This window comes from Dromaius novaehollandiae, chromosome 16, assembly GCF_036370855.1.
Source record: "Dromaius novaehollandiae isolate bDroNov1 chromosome 16, bDroNov1.hap1, whole genome shotgun sequence".
Taxonomy (NCBI): domain Eukaryota; kingdom Metazoa; phylum Chordata; class Aves; order Casuariiformes; family Dromaiidae; genus Dromaius; species Dromaius novaehollandiae.
In genome coordinates this window covers 21,383,655-21,396,111 of record NC_088113.1, presented here as the reverse complement: position 1 = coordinate 21,396,111, position 12,457 = coordinate 21,383,655, and the positions used below count along the sequence as shown (strand labels likewise).

Genomic DNA, 12,457 nt, shown 5'->3' with positions numbered 1-12,457 from the left:
GCACTTTTTTACTCTCAGCCCTGCCTTAGCAACCTAAATGCAGTTTACCTTAAAAAGCCAAAAGAGAGAAACAGAATTTTAATGTCGGTTTCCTCGCACACATTGACAGAAAGCTTATTGCTTTTGTTGTAAAATTGTGTTATGGTTTGGAGGAGATGCAACCACTGGATTCCTAGGGGAGATGTCAAAAAAGATTCTCTGTTGCACAGGAAAAATGATGTGTGGCTCTCAGGCCTTAACTGAAAGTGCGTGTGTGTGCACGTAGACAAATGTAGCAAAGGGAGTTTATGGAAGTTTGCATCACTTGGACAACATGACTTTCTATTCTAAAGCTATTCAGTGGCTTTTCTTGACCTCACAAAAAGCATTTGCTGCCTGTATAGTAAAAACAAAGTGGGAATGGGCAACTCTGTACTACTCCCCAGAGCTCAACTATAGCTATTTCAAGGTATATTTTTCATGATTATTAAAATCCTTTTATGTTTTCTTGTCCTGCTGTTCCTAATGACCCCATGGAAACTTAGAATGTCTGTGTACTGAATCTTTTGGTTAATTAAACAGAACCATTTTCTACAGCACTTGTCCAGCAAATCTAGTATTTTGCTTTTGCTGGTATTTTGGAAAGTGGGAGATGGTGTTATGCTACTGTGGAAAGTCCAAATAGTGTTAGTACCTCCTGTTTTTAAATTAACGAGCGCCAGAAGAGTTTTCTCGAATACGGTGGTATTGAAAGGAGGAAAAACAATGGTTACTAAACAAAGCTGTAATTCAGAGTTCTCCGTTAAGATTGAGGTCACTCCCCATTTGGTGATACTCACGTATACTTGTTGTTGAATTAGTGTTCAGCTAAAAGTTACTTGTGACTTCAATAAATGCAGATGAGACTAAGATAAACTGCTTGCCCTTCAGTAGAATAAATATTTCGAGTAAAATCAACTCTAGACAGTCCAGTCAAACAGCTATTGATCTCTAAAAGCCTGAACTTAAACCCAATGAATATTCCCACGTTCAGCTCTCTGCAGCCTTCCTTAACTGTTGATCAATATGCAATTACTTCCCCTGAAAAGATTTCTTATATTGTCTAGCCAAAGGAGTACTTTATTTCTAGCTTTCTGTATAGGAAAGGTGATGTATATTGTGGGAGAGGGTATCAAACTTCTTAATACTACTTTTTTATAATTTTATACTGCTCTTCACTGCATAGTTAACAGGCAGAAATCACTGTTGCACAGGATTTGAGCTGAGCTTGATACTTCTAACAGCCACTTAATGCACATCAAAAGCGTCTGTGGTTGCAGTGGGCAAGGTAGCTTTTTCAGGATGGGATGTTTATGTATGTGAAGTTTGCATGTTGTTATGGGTTCGCAGAGATAAGTCTCTAAAGGGAAGATGTTTTCCACACCTCTCTGGAGTTTGGGCTCCAGAAAGCTGTGGGCTTCTTCGAAGCTGAATTTTAATCTGCTGCTGCCTCTGTCATGACAGGAGGCTGCTGGTGGATGGGGTCTGTGTAGGGAGTTGCTGGGCTCTTCTCCATGTGCGGTGTTTGCACGTGAGCGGGCCGGTCCCGCGCTGCGGGGTCTCGGGAGGTGCGTGGCCGTGGCAGGCATGGAGGAAATGTGGGGAGGACTTGAATGAGTGATGTTTTGCTGTTTATAGTTTCTTATTCCACGTTCACCAATAATAACTGAGTACCTTATAGTAATGCGATGTAACTAATGTGTGTCTGCGGATAATTGTTCTCTCATTGTCTCTCTAGGGGAAGAGCACATCTCGTTTCCGTGGGGATTTATTTTTAAAATATGCATATAGCTATGTATTTGCTGGAGAACAAATTGTCTCTTAGAGAAAAGAAAGAGGAGATTACTATGCTTTTAGAGTGGAAGGTGGTAAGGCTTGTGACTGCCCTATACCTAAGGGAATTTATTCCATGATTGGACTGGCCTTTGAGAAAGCTGTAGATTCTCATTCTTCAATTCATGTTAGCTCCTGCTAACATTTACCTGATCCATTCATTTTATAGACTGTGTTAGTGACTGCTTTTTCAGTTTGTTTCACAAGGTATTTTACATGTTCTTTTGAATTAATTATAAATATTTGTTTCTTATCTGAGAATTATAGATTTTTAGAGATTTTCGAAGTGTCTGTCTATCATGAATATGAATCACCAACATTAACGTTCCGGATTTTTATTAAAGCGGAATAGGTGAAAATCTATCTGCTTCCCTCCAAACATGATTTCTGGAGACAGGATTTTCTTCAGTATAGCTGATGTCACTGCCAGCAAGAAAATCTTGGAGAGTTCTTTGCTAATGTTGTCAACTGTTCCCTTATAAATACCAAATTGGGATTTTGGCATGTAACGACAAGTTTTAATTAAATTTCAGCCCAGAGTTACTTGATGGAATGGTGATGATAAATGATTATCATTGCTTTTGTGTGGGAAGTTTATTTACATTTATTTTTAATAAACCTTTAATACAAATAGTTATCTTTAAGCTGGTTTGTTTGTTCTGTGATATCCAGAAAGATGTAGGAGACGTGCTCTTTGACCCAAAACACTCCCCGTTCTGTTTTCTCAAATCAAAATTGGATATAGGCAGTCAAGCTGACCGCAGTACCCTCCATTTTGAAAACCAAATTCCCGTCCAGAAATAGTCTCATTTTAGAGTTAGTCGTCTTTGGCAAAAGAAATCTCTTTATATAGCCTGGTATTGTGGGTACTTCAAGATATCAAGGATGACTCATTTAAAAGTCTGTTATTATGTTACAGAAATAATTTTGTGCAAACTTTTCCAATAAGCATACAGTTAATAAGAATGTGTGTATGTCTGTGTATACACACACATAACATCCTGTAAGTGTCTTTGTCACATTGATTTTCCCTTTTTGTGCTGTCATCTTGGAGTAGGAGTTCAAAGCTAGTATAAGCTGGCTTTAATCCAAGATTCCTCATGTCCCTGAGATGTTTAACTGAGGCTTTCTTTTCACAGAGAAAAGAAGATTTCTCGTAGCAGTGCCTTGAAGGTACTGGACCATGCCATGATTGGACCTGAGGGCACAGACAACTGTCACAAATTTGTTGACATTCTCGGTCTGAGGACCATCTTTCCGCTCTTCATGAAATCACCCAAAAAGATAAAGAAAGTTGGAACAACTGAAAAAGAGCATGAAGGTAGGCCTGTCCCCAGAGCCTTCTTATTGTGATGGAAGAATGAATGGGAAGTAAGTATCTGAAAAGCCTGCCAATAAGGCGGTAACGAGTAAATCACCAGTCCTTTCATTGCTGCTCCTGTGGCTTTCGAGACTAGAGTAGCCTGCGCATTCGCTGTTGCAGCGCTAGCTGTTGATGACACAGCTGCCCTGCTAGTTTCAGTCTCAGCACTTCCTAGCGATTCCATTTCATGTGCTGTTAATAAGTTATTTTACTCCTGCATGCTCTGTTGTTTGAAGCTCTGCCTCTTTGATGCAAAACTCTTTTGAAAAGAGTAATGAGGCAACTACAAATGTCATCTCAAAAGCAGTGTTCTCATGGCTCTGAGCACTGAAGTGTGACTCAGGGAACATCAGGCATTGCAGAAATAAACTGCACACATTTAAAGTTCCTCTTTTCTACTTTTTTCCCTCTCTCCCGGAAAACTCTTCTGTAACAGACATCTGTGGAGTATTGCTGCAAGACTCATAAGCCAAACTGAATCTCGGGTCAGTCCCCTCCTGCTTCTGATGATATTACTTTTTTTCATTTTGTTAATAATTGACTACATCTTGGAAGAAATTTTAAATACTGCCAACGTTGCTTGAGATTTTGTGCCGGTTCATTACTACAAAGGGTGAATATTGTCAAAAACTGAAAGAGGTATGAGTGGATCTCAGACTTGCCTGGTATCTGTCTTTAACTGTTGCGGTAAACTGGGGGGGGGGACGGCAAGGGAACAGCAACAAAATGGGATCTCTAAACCCAGATACAATGAATTAGTACAGTCTTAGCAACTAAGTCATCGGATGCCTTGATATTCTCAAAAGCAAAACCGGAGAGAGATGCTCCCTCCTGCAGACCCACGCTGAGCACCGGACTGATGTCACTTGTTCTCTCGGGACCGGCTATCTTCTCTCTTGGGAACAGCGAGTGAAAGCTGCAGAGCAGGTGGCAGTTTGGGGTGTGAGCCTGTCCTTGTTCTGATTCTCCCTAAAAAGGGGTAGTAGCGCAAAGTGACAGATTCAGTAAGCAGCTGTTTTCTTCTTGAAAAATGTGTCCGCGGTGAGCTGGTAGCAGTGCATTTGCTTTAGAGCACCAACGCTGGGAAGTTGATAACATTTTATTAATGAAGGCGGTGGCTTGGCCAGACAGCTCCTGGCAGGCACGTTTAGGCTGTAATAGCTGCGGAGATGAGCTCCGCATCCTGAGCGCAGCGGGACCGGGAGGCGGAGATGGTAAAACAAACGGGAACGGGAAGCACCGCGGGCTGTGTGGGTACGTGTCCGCTCTCGCCGCTTTCCTTGCGCGTGGGGGAAGGTGCTTACCTGCAGCCCGGCGCCGCGCACGGTAACGGTTTGCACAAATTCTGGCTCCCTTATCTCTCTTGTGTTGTGTTGCTTGTCTTTCATAGGTTATGGTGAAAGAAGAAATGCTGTCTTACGTTGCTGGGGTTTGTGTAATCAAATTGCAGAATGCAGTTGCGCTCAGATGATGGATTTAGGGGACGTTTTGAAATCTTAATTTGTAGTAGGAAAATAAGGCTGCTTCAGTCTCCTTACTGAGAGAAAGCTCAGGCAAGAGTTTGAGCTTTGGAGCAGAGAGATCTGGTCTGTTGCCCATGTCACTGACTTAATCTTTCAGTTTGGGGAAGTGAGTTAACCTCTGTCTCATCTGTTTCATCTGGAGACTGCAGAGGACGACATCTTGCCATCTTAGCTGCTGTGGGGATTAGGTAGCAGTTTGGAAGGCCCTACGGCGGGGTCAGGTTATTAATTATTAGAGAGCAAATCTGCCCTCTGTAAAGCAGAGCGGTCCTTGCAAAGTACCTTCACATCATACCTCCATCTCATTAATACTGAGAAGAAATGGAGGACATTAGGATGAGTCCAGAAATCAGTTTTATTAAAATAAACTCTCTCTAAAAAGCTGTGGTAGTGGGTCCAATTTTCTTTGTTTCACATCACTGGGCAGATGAGTTAGTGAGTTTATAACACTTGAAGTTAATTGAGATGTTTAACAGGGTTCATCTGGAGCCTGTCAGAGGCGGTGTCCTGACGTGCATATAAGCAGCACAGGATAAGCCCGTACTTTGCCAAATGTTGCACCAGCGATACAGTGATTATTCTGTGCTTGGGGCACTGCTGCTTGGTCAGCCGTTATAAGCTACTGATCGAACAGGAATATTAAAATGAATTCTTAGTATGACTTCCCTTAAAACTAGTGGGCACAAGTCTAGAACACTTGACAATTAATGCTTTCTGTGCTGTGCTGATCCTAGGAACGCTTTTTTCTGCACACCTTGTTTATTTAGCAAGAATGCTAGTTGTCAGTCTTTCCTGGTCATCTTTTCTTGTAAAAAATTTTCTCCTGTATTCAAACTCTCAAAAAAAGGAACGATCCTCTCCTGCTAGGAAAGTGTTCATGTGTATGTCAAATGAAGGAACATATTTCTTTAAAGGATTGACTAGAATGGCTTTGTAACAAACCTACCAGTATTTATTAATTAAAAAAAAAAAAAAAGTAAGGCCTTTGCACTGTGAACAGATTCACGTGGAACCTCTCGCTCGTGAGACCGCATCCGGATATCACTAGCAGTTACGCTGCAGAGTATGAAAATCTCAGCGGGCTGTTAACCCGAGAGCCTAATTACGATGCCTTAATTGACAACCTCGTTAAAGCGCTTCATCATTGGATGAGGCATCAAACAGCTCTGTCAGTAGCATTTGTCCACTGAGACGGAGCTACTCGGCCTGTTTGCAGTGCCAAAGTGCCGTCGGGTCGCGGGTACCGGGATGGGCCCGAGGGCGCTTTAGCAGTAGTTAGCTGTAGAAATGCTCCTCTCCTTGGATATCCGAGGCTTCATCTTTAGAGCACAGAGTATTTCTCTTCTTTTTTTGATGTTGGTAGGAAAATACCCTCTCTATTGTCTTTATTTTAAATAGATATACTAGTGGTGATGTTTTTTCATATAGGAGATAACATGTAAAATAGTGTTTGTCTTATTGTCTTGAAGGTCTTGCTCTCGATATGAGGTTTTTTTCACTAGCATATTTCTTGTTTCGTCAATGTGACTTGGCCAGCTTTCATTTATTACAAAACTTTAATCCATATTAAATTTGATAGAAATAATTTCTTATAATGTATTTTTTATTATTATTTTTAATAACATAAAGGTGCTGGGTGAGGAGTAACTACATTTTTGTCTTAAATTCTGCAGATGCTGTCAGTGTTTAAAATAATTACGTAGCGTAGCCTATGAACAATTTTAATCCAAACTGCAAATATTTAAGCTTTATATCCATTTATATAATAAGGAAAAAGGGAGAAATTTCCTTACCATTTTTAAGTATGATTTGAGCCTAAAGATTTGACCAGTGGTGTCTAACTGCCTACACAATCTACACCTGAATTTTGCCTGATTGGACAGATCATGATATATGGCGGAGGATATCAGGTTGGGGAGAAAAGGAATCTCATTTGAAGCAATTTCCTTTTTCTGAGGTAGTGAAGCAATTCAAAACAGAAATATTTTGCAATTCTAGGCAGAAATGTGAGGGCTTAGAGTTTTCCTCTGCTCTGTGGGGTCAAAATACTTCTGAGTATCCAGCCCTGCTGGCCAGTCTTAAAGAGAGATGGTCCGTCATTGTAGAAAATAGTGTTTCTTTGATGTGGTCTTGTGGGTCTGATTGCTGGACTCTCAGCTCTGCTCAACTGACAAAATTATGTAGAGCATTGCACTTCTAATTTTTGCTTAGGTCAGGGAGCAAATAGTCATATTTTTATACGCTCACTTCCCAAGGAGCAGCGTATCCTTTGCTTGAGCAGCCTCCTCTATGGGCTGTAAAGACCACAGAAAATAGGTGAAGTGCATTGAATTGATGCTTGCCAACTTCTTAAATATGTACTTGCATTTTATAAATAGTATGTTTCATTAGTTTTCTCAAACAGCTACAGCCTGAGTTTGTTGGATGACATTAGCCAGGCCTTCTGGATACTGTGTGACATTGTTTGGAGCAAAGGAAAAGGAGAATCGAGTAAAGTAGGTGATGGAGAATTAATGAGAAGTATTACTGCAGAAGTGTATGTTTGATTCTACTAGAAGCTGAGTGTTTGTTTTTATGATTGACTGTTCCCTGTAATCTGACTGATTAAGGGTTATGATCCCTCTACAAATGTAATCCAGACGGGCTTCAAGTCAGCGACCGAACACAACGTACAAGGTACAATATAGCGTACCTCTGCGGTACTCTTTTGTTGGTGAATAATCTATGCAGATAAGTGAGTAGTATATGGGAGGATAACATAGCCTGCTTATAGTGAGTATTGATAGGAAAATAAGGGCCAAATTTTGGAGAAAAAGGTACTCTTGATCAGTCTGAGACTGGGACTGCATTAGATGCTTAGGAGATAATTAAAAATGTGTGATGTACCATGTTAAGGGGGGAGACCCATGAGTTCTGAGGAGGCACCCTGAGAAGAGTATGACTGTTACAGCTTTAGTGAAACCAAGATGGAAGGGCAACGAGGCAAGTATATAGCATCTGTGACTGCAGAAAATGAAAGTGAATTTGGGTCTGGGTAATTCTTGGAATAAACTTAGGGTAAGATTTGAAATAATGTTTTTGTATTGTAAACTTTGAAACGTGTTGGGAGATGCTGCAAGAATGTCTGTTCCTGAGTGCTGAAATGCTGACCATGAAAGTAATAAAAAGCATAAACCCTCTTTTGGGGGAGGGGGCAGGGGAATAACGGAGAACTTCATCTGGCGCAGAGCTAAGAGTCAGACAGTGCGTCTTGTCCATAAAGGTGAAAGGATTTTTGTTGCAGAACAACACCAGCAGCAATCAAATGGAAGTGTTGGATACTAACTTGAAATTCCTGAACAGCCTCAGTGAGCTAAAAATGGGAAAAACAAATTCATTGTGAATTAGAGAGTCTGTAGTGAAGCAATCATAACTTGTTTGATAGGGTGTATATTCTCTTTTCTCGGAAGAATTGTTTGGACTCTAGTTTTGCTCGCTTGCAGAGTCTAATGAACTATAAAAGGATGTTTGTTCAATTCATCTTAATTTAAATGCCTTCTCTTGACTTAAATGTCAGTTTTACTTAAGAAGATTTAATTTGATAACCTTAGAACTAGTTCAGCCAATTTCCAAATGAGAAGTTCTCTCACTTTGTTTTTTGCCTGTTCATCCTCTTAAGAAAAAAAAAAAAGCCCTCTTTTGGTGACACATAGCTATACATTTCCTTTAAAAGACTAGATTTGTTACTAAATACACTCTTGCTCCATTGTAACATACATTGAAATGTAGCAAAGCCCTTAGTTATGTAGCAGGTATTCATTCCACGTTCCCTGGGCATGGAAAGAGTGAAAAGGCTATAGAAGAATGACCTGATAAAGCTTATTTCTGTTAACTGAACACCTTCTGTTAGCCAGCAGAAAATATTTTGCATTGGTGGTCTTCTGAAGTGGATAGCTAGTGAAGACATCAGTCTGTTTAAACAGAACTTTATTATGTCAATTTGTTATTTTTACCATCAACCCTCCAGAATACAACAGGAATCTGTTATTAGAATGAGTCATGATGCTGAGTACAGAGTTAAATTTATCTCAATTAAAGTTAACGCTCTCTCTTACAAGAACATCACAAAAATAAATTCTCAGTGGTTGGAAAGAATTTTGTCTTATACTCAGCGTGATAGTTGGATTCCGACTCGCCAGGGACAGCATATACATACCTTCTCAGCCTTTCCGGGCCTCAGTTTACCTATCAGTAAAATGGAAGCTGGGCAGCTGCATTAGCCTCTGCTTTCGATAGTGGGATGTAATCTTGGCGTAGGGAGGTGTGTTTGAGCTTCTTGCAGACAGCTTGTTCTCAAGAAAAATAGGCTGGCCTCCGCTGAATAAAGCCGGCAGGTTTGGTGCCTCTTAAGCGTTGATTTTAAATTCTTCAGGTGATGGCAGTGTCATAGAACTTTCTGATTAAACCGTTTCAAGAGCTGATCATTATTACTGCTGGGGAAAAAAAGGTTTGATTTTGGTAGGTACGCTAAAATCTGGAGATGGAGTAAAAGACTGTCAACATGGAAGCACCATCCTGTAGCACATGCTATTTTGTTAACTGCTTTATATGTTTCAGAGACTAAAAATCACAGGATCTTTGCTTATGGATTGTTGTCTTCTAACAAAGCAAATAGTGTGGTAGCAAACACCAGAACAAATGAGAGAAGAGGAAAAGCAACTCGTGATGATTGTGTGTTCATTAAAAAGAAAAATGCCCCTCAAAGAATGCTAAGTGGAGGGAGGGGCACGCGCTGGAGAGCTCGCACGGTGCGTGGTGAATACCCCGTAAGCCTTTCTCAGGTTATAGGTATGCTAGTTATGTTAGGAAGTCGTTGCAGCTAACGTGTAATAACTCATTGCTCAGTCGCGTTCAGGCATTCGAAGGTGAAATGGATCACTGAACCGAAAGTTCAGCTCAAACGCTGTTCCAGTTAATAGCAAACCGAGGTCTCTACCCTGCCAGTCGCGGTGCGGGGAGGAGATGATCCAGCTGATCCTGGCACCACGCTGATCTGAGCGCGACTAAGTGAGACGTGTGGTGTTCTTTGCGGTGGTTACGCTGCTTCTAACGTGTAAGCAAAGGTGTTTAAATCTAGCTGCAGTGTTTCTCCTGTGAGCAGCTAGTGGAATTGGCCTGTCCTCAGGGTGTGCGAGGGCTTCCCGTGGTTCTTGGTAGCAGACAGGCTTGAAGCCCCAGTTTTGTCCACGAATCCGTGAAGGGTGAAAGTTTCGGAAAGAAGTGGCTTTTTTTTCTTGCACTTTCCTGCTCCTGATTAGAAACCACAGCTTATCTTAGGAGTTCTTTACAAGACAGAAGGCTTTTAAATTTGTCTTAGTGAGTTCATCGGAATATCTTTCTCCTGCACCGCATGGCTGTGTCCCCTCCCGTACCCAGAAACGCACACCTTCCCGTCCCCCTCGAGGCGGGACTCGCTTCCGCCGCGTCGCTGCTCGGGCGGGGTGTGCTTGTGCTCGGCTCTGCCGCGAGGGCCTCCTCCCCTGCTAGGCGAATGTCCGTTCCAAGGAAACGTAAAAAAGGGGGGTAATAAAGGCAGAGGAGTGTAATGTTGCGGCTTGATTTGACAGGACCTCCTGCTGCTGCAGCTGCCAGTGCCAGCCAGGGAGCAGATTAATCTGTATTCCAATACGCCGCAGCTGAAGTGGAGATCGATCTCATTAGGGTATTTTAAACCCTGCTTGCATTCCCAAGTCTTGTGCCTCTGGGTGGGGTGGAAGAGGCTCTGGAGAGTCCAAGGCGGTCCCAGTCTGGGGAGGGCGCTCGGTGCGGGTGGGTGAGCACAGGCACCGTGACCTGCCCGGGACGAGCGGGAGCAGCTCGCGGCGCGTGTTGCCCTGGACCCGCGGTGCGCGACGGCACCTCGAGTTGCAGGTGCCTGCAGGTGAGCTCGCGGAGGGGAGAGAAAACAGCGTTATTCAGTAATAACAAAGAGACGTTTTTGTCTTCCTGTATACATGAATTTGCAAGCTTTTGGGGTGTTTATACTGAGAGTTATTCTCAGCTGCCAGCTGATAACTTTCTTAGTAAAGGAACCTTTGATGCTGTCTGAGTCTGAGCTTTTTTATTTTTTTATTTTTCAGAAGAAATACATTTTTATTTGTGTGTGAGTGTATATAAATATGTATAACATGTATAATATGTTTTACACGCACAGTCAGTCAGTCTGACAAACCGGGGCCAGGGAGCAGCCTTTGCCTCCAGCCCGGTCCGTGTCCCTCCCCGGAAATGGCCCTTCCCGTGCGGCGGTGCTGCCCGCGGCTGCGTCACTGTTCCCGTGCGGTCGGAGTCGTCGGACTGCCTGCGGGGCTGCCCGAGGCTGGCGCGCAGCTCGAGGCGTGCCGAAACGTGGCCTGTGTCTGTCAGCTGGGAGCAGAGCTGATCAGCTGCAGGTTCTGCTTCCTGAGGGATTCAGAACAGCAACAGTTGCTAATCCTTTTCCAGAGATCCCACTGAGAGCAAATACAGGGGCTATGTGCTTCTGTCTTTAATTTTGCATATATAAGACACATATTAGTGCAGTCCGCTGGCAAATGGCAAGATCCCCGCGTCCGCGGAAGCGTGCGTGTTCCGGGCTAACACCTCTCGCTTCCTGCTGGTGATGTAGATGCTTTAGTCCCCTGAACGATGGACTTGGACACCTACGCTGTGGCACTTCTCTTACCCCAAGATTTGTCTTGATTTTTGGCTAAAGTCCTTGTGCTCTGGCCACGTAAATGTTGGTGTTTAGTGGGGCATGAATTGCCTTACACTGTAATTGTGGCGGGGGGGAGTATGAACCACACTAGAGCAATTTTCAAGAAGCTGATCAAGAAAAAGGTTTAGTTCAGAAGCATTTCTGTAAAATAACTTTCAAATGTTTGGGACAGGCAATTAGGAATTTCCTAGATTTCCTGAAGTGATGTGTATAAAGAATAATCTCAAGCATTCTTAAGACGCATACTTTTCTTTAGGCTTCTCGGTAGTTTTAAGGATTTTTGTTGATAAATATAGATAACCATCTGCCTGTGAGCACCAAAGCAAAAATGGTGGCTAAAATGTGTCTCCTTGTGAAGGAACACTGAAAGAATAATGAGGATATACAGTGTTGTGGAGAATACTACTACTAAAATACAGTGCCAACACTTCCCCCCCCCCCCCCAAAAAAAAAAAAAAACCAAAGTTGGGGCGGGAAGGGAATGAAATATATAGAGGAGTAACAAGATCAGTTTTTGTCTGGAGTATATATTTTATAATTTGAGGTATTTACTTTTTTGTCAGAGAAGTGATTAATACAGAAATTGAATGACTTGTATGAATACCCTTGCAGGGAACAGATGCTTGGTATTGCAGATCCCTTTAATCTAGCGAACAGAGGCAAAACCAGCCAGTCGACTGGGAGCTGAAGCCAAAGAAATTCAACCAGGAAATAAAATGCAAATTTTAAACAATAAGTAGGACCAGCTATTAGAGCAGCTGTCAAGGGTGAAATATAATTTAAACTGTAACACTAAGCAAGGTGTTTCTTTAAAAGGTAGATATGGATTTGTCTGGAACCTGTAGCCTTCGTGCAGGAGTTGCTTTGTGCAGTTGTGTCTATGGTATAAAAAAGGTTGGACCTGATGGGCACAATGTTCCTTTCTGGGCTAAAAAACCCTATGAAAATAATTCCATTGTCTTCACTCCGTCGCCAGCTCCATTTGTG

At 42.3% G+C, this 12,457-nt stretch overlaps 1 protein-coding gene across 1 annotated transcript in view; it reads left to right on the top strand.

Moving 5' to 3' along the window:
• CTNNBL1 (catenin beta like 1) overlaps positions 1 to 12,457 on the top strand; it is a 61,475-nt gene that overhangs the window by 29,433 nt on the left and 19,585 nt on the right. The window contains exon 11 of the mRNA XM_064521738.1: positions 2,991 to 3,172. Within this exon, the coding sequence (XP_064377808.1) occupies positions 2,991 to 3,172 (182 nt within the window). The remainder of the gene's footprint in view (positions 1 to 2,990; positions 3,173 to 12,457) is intronic.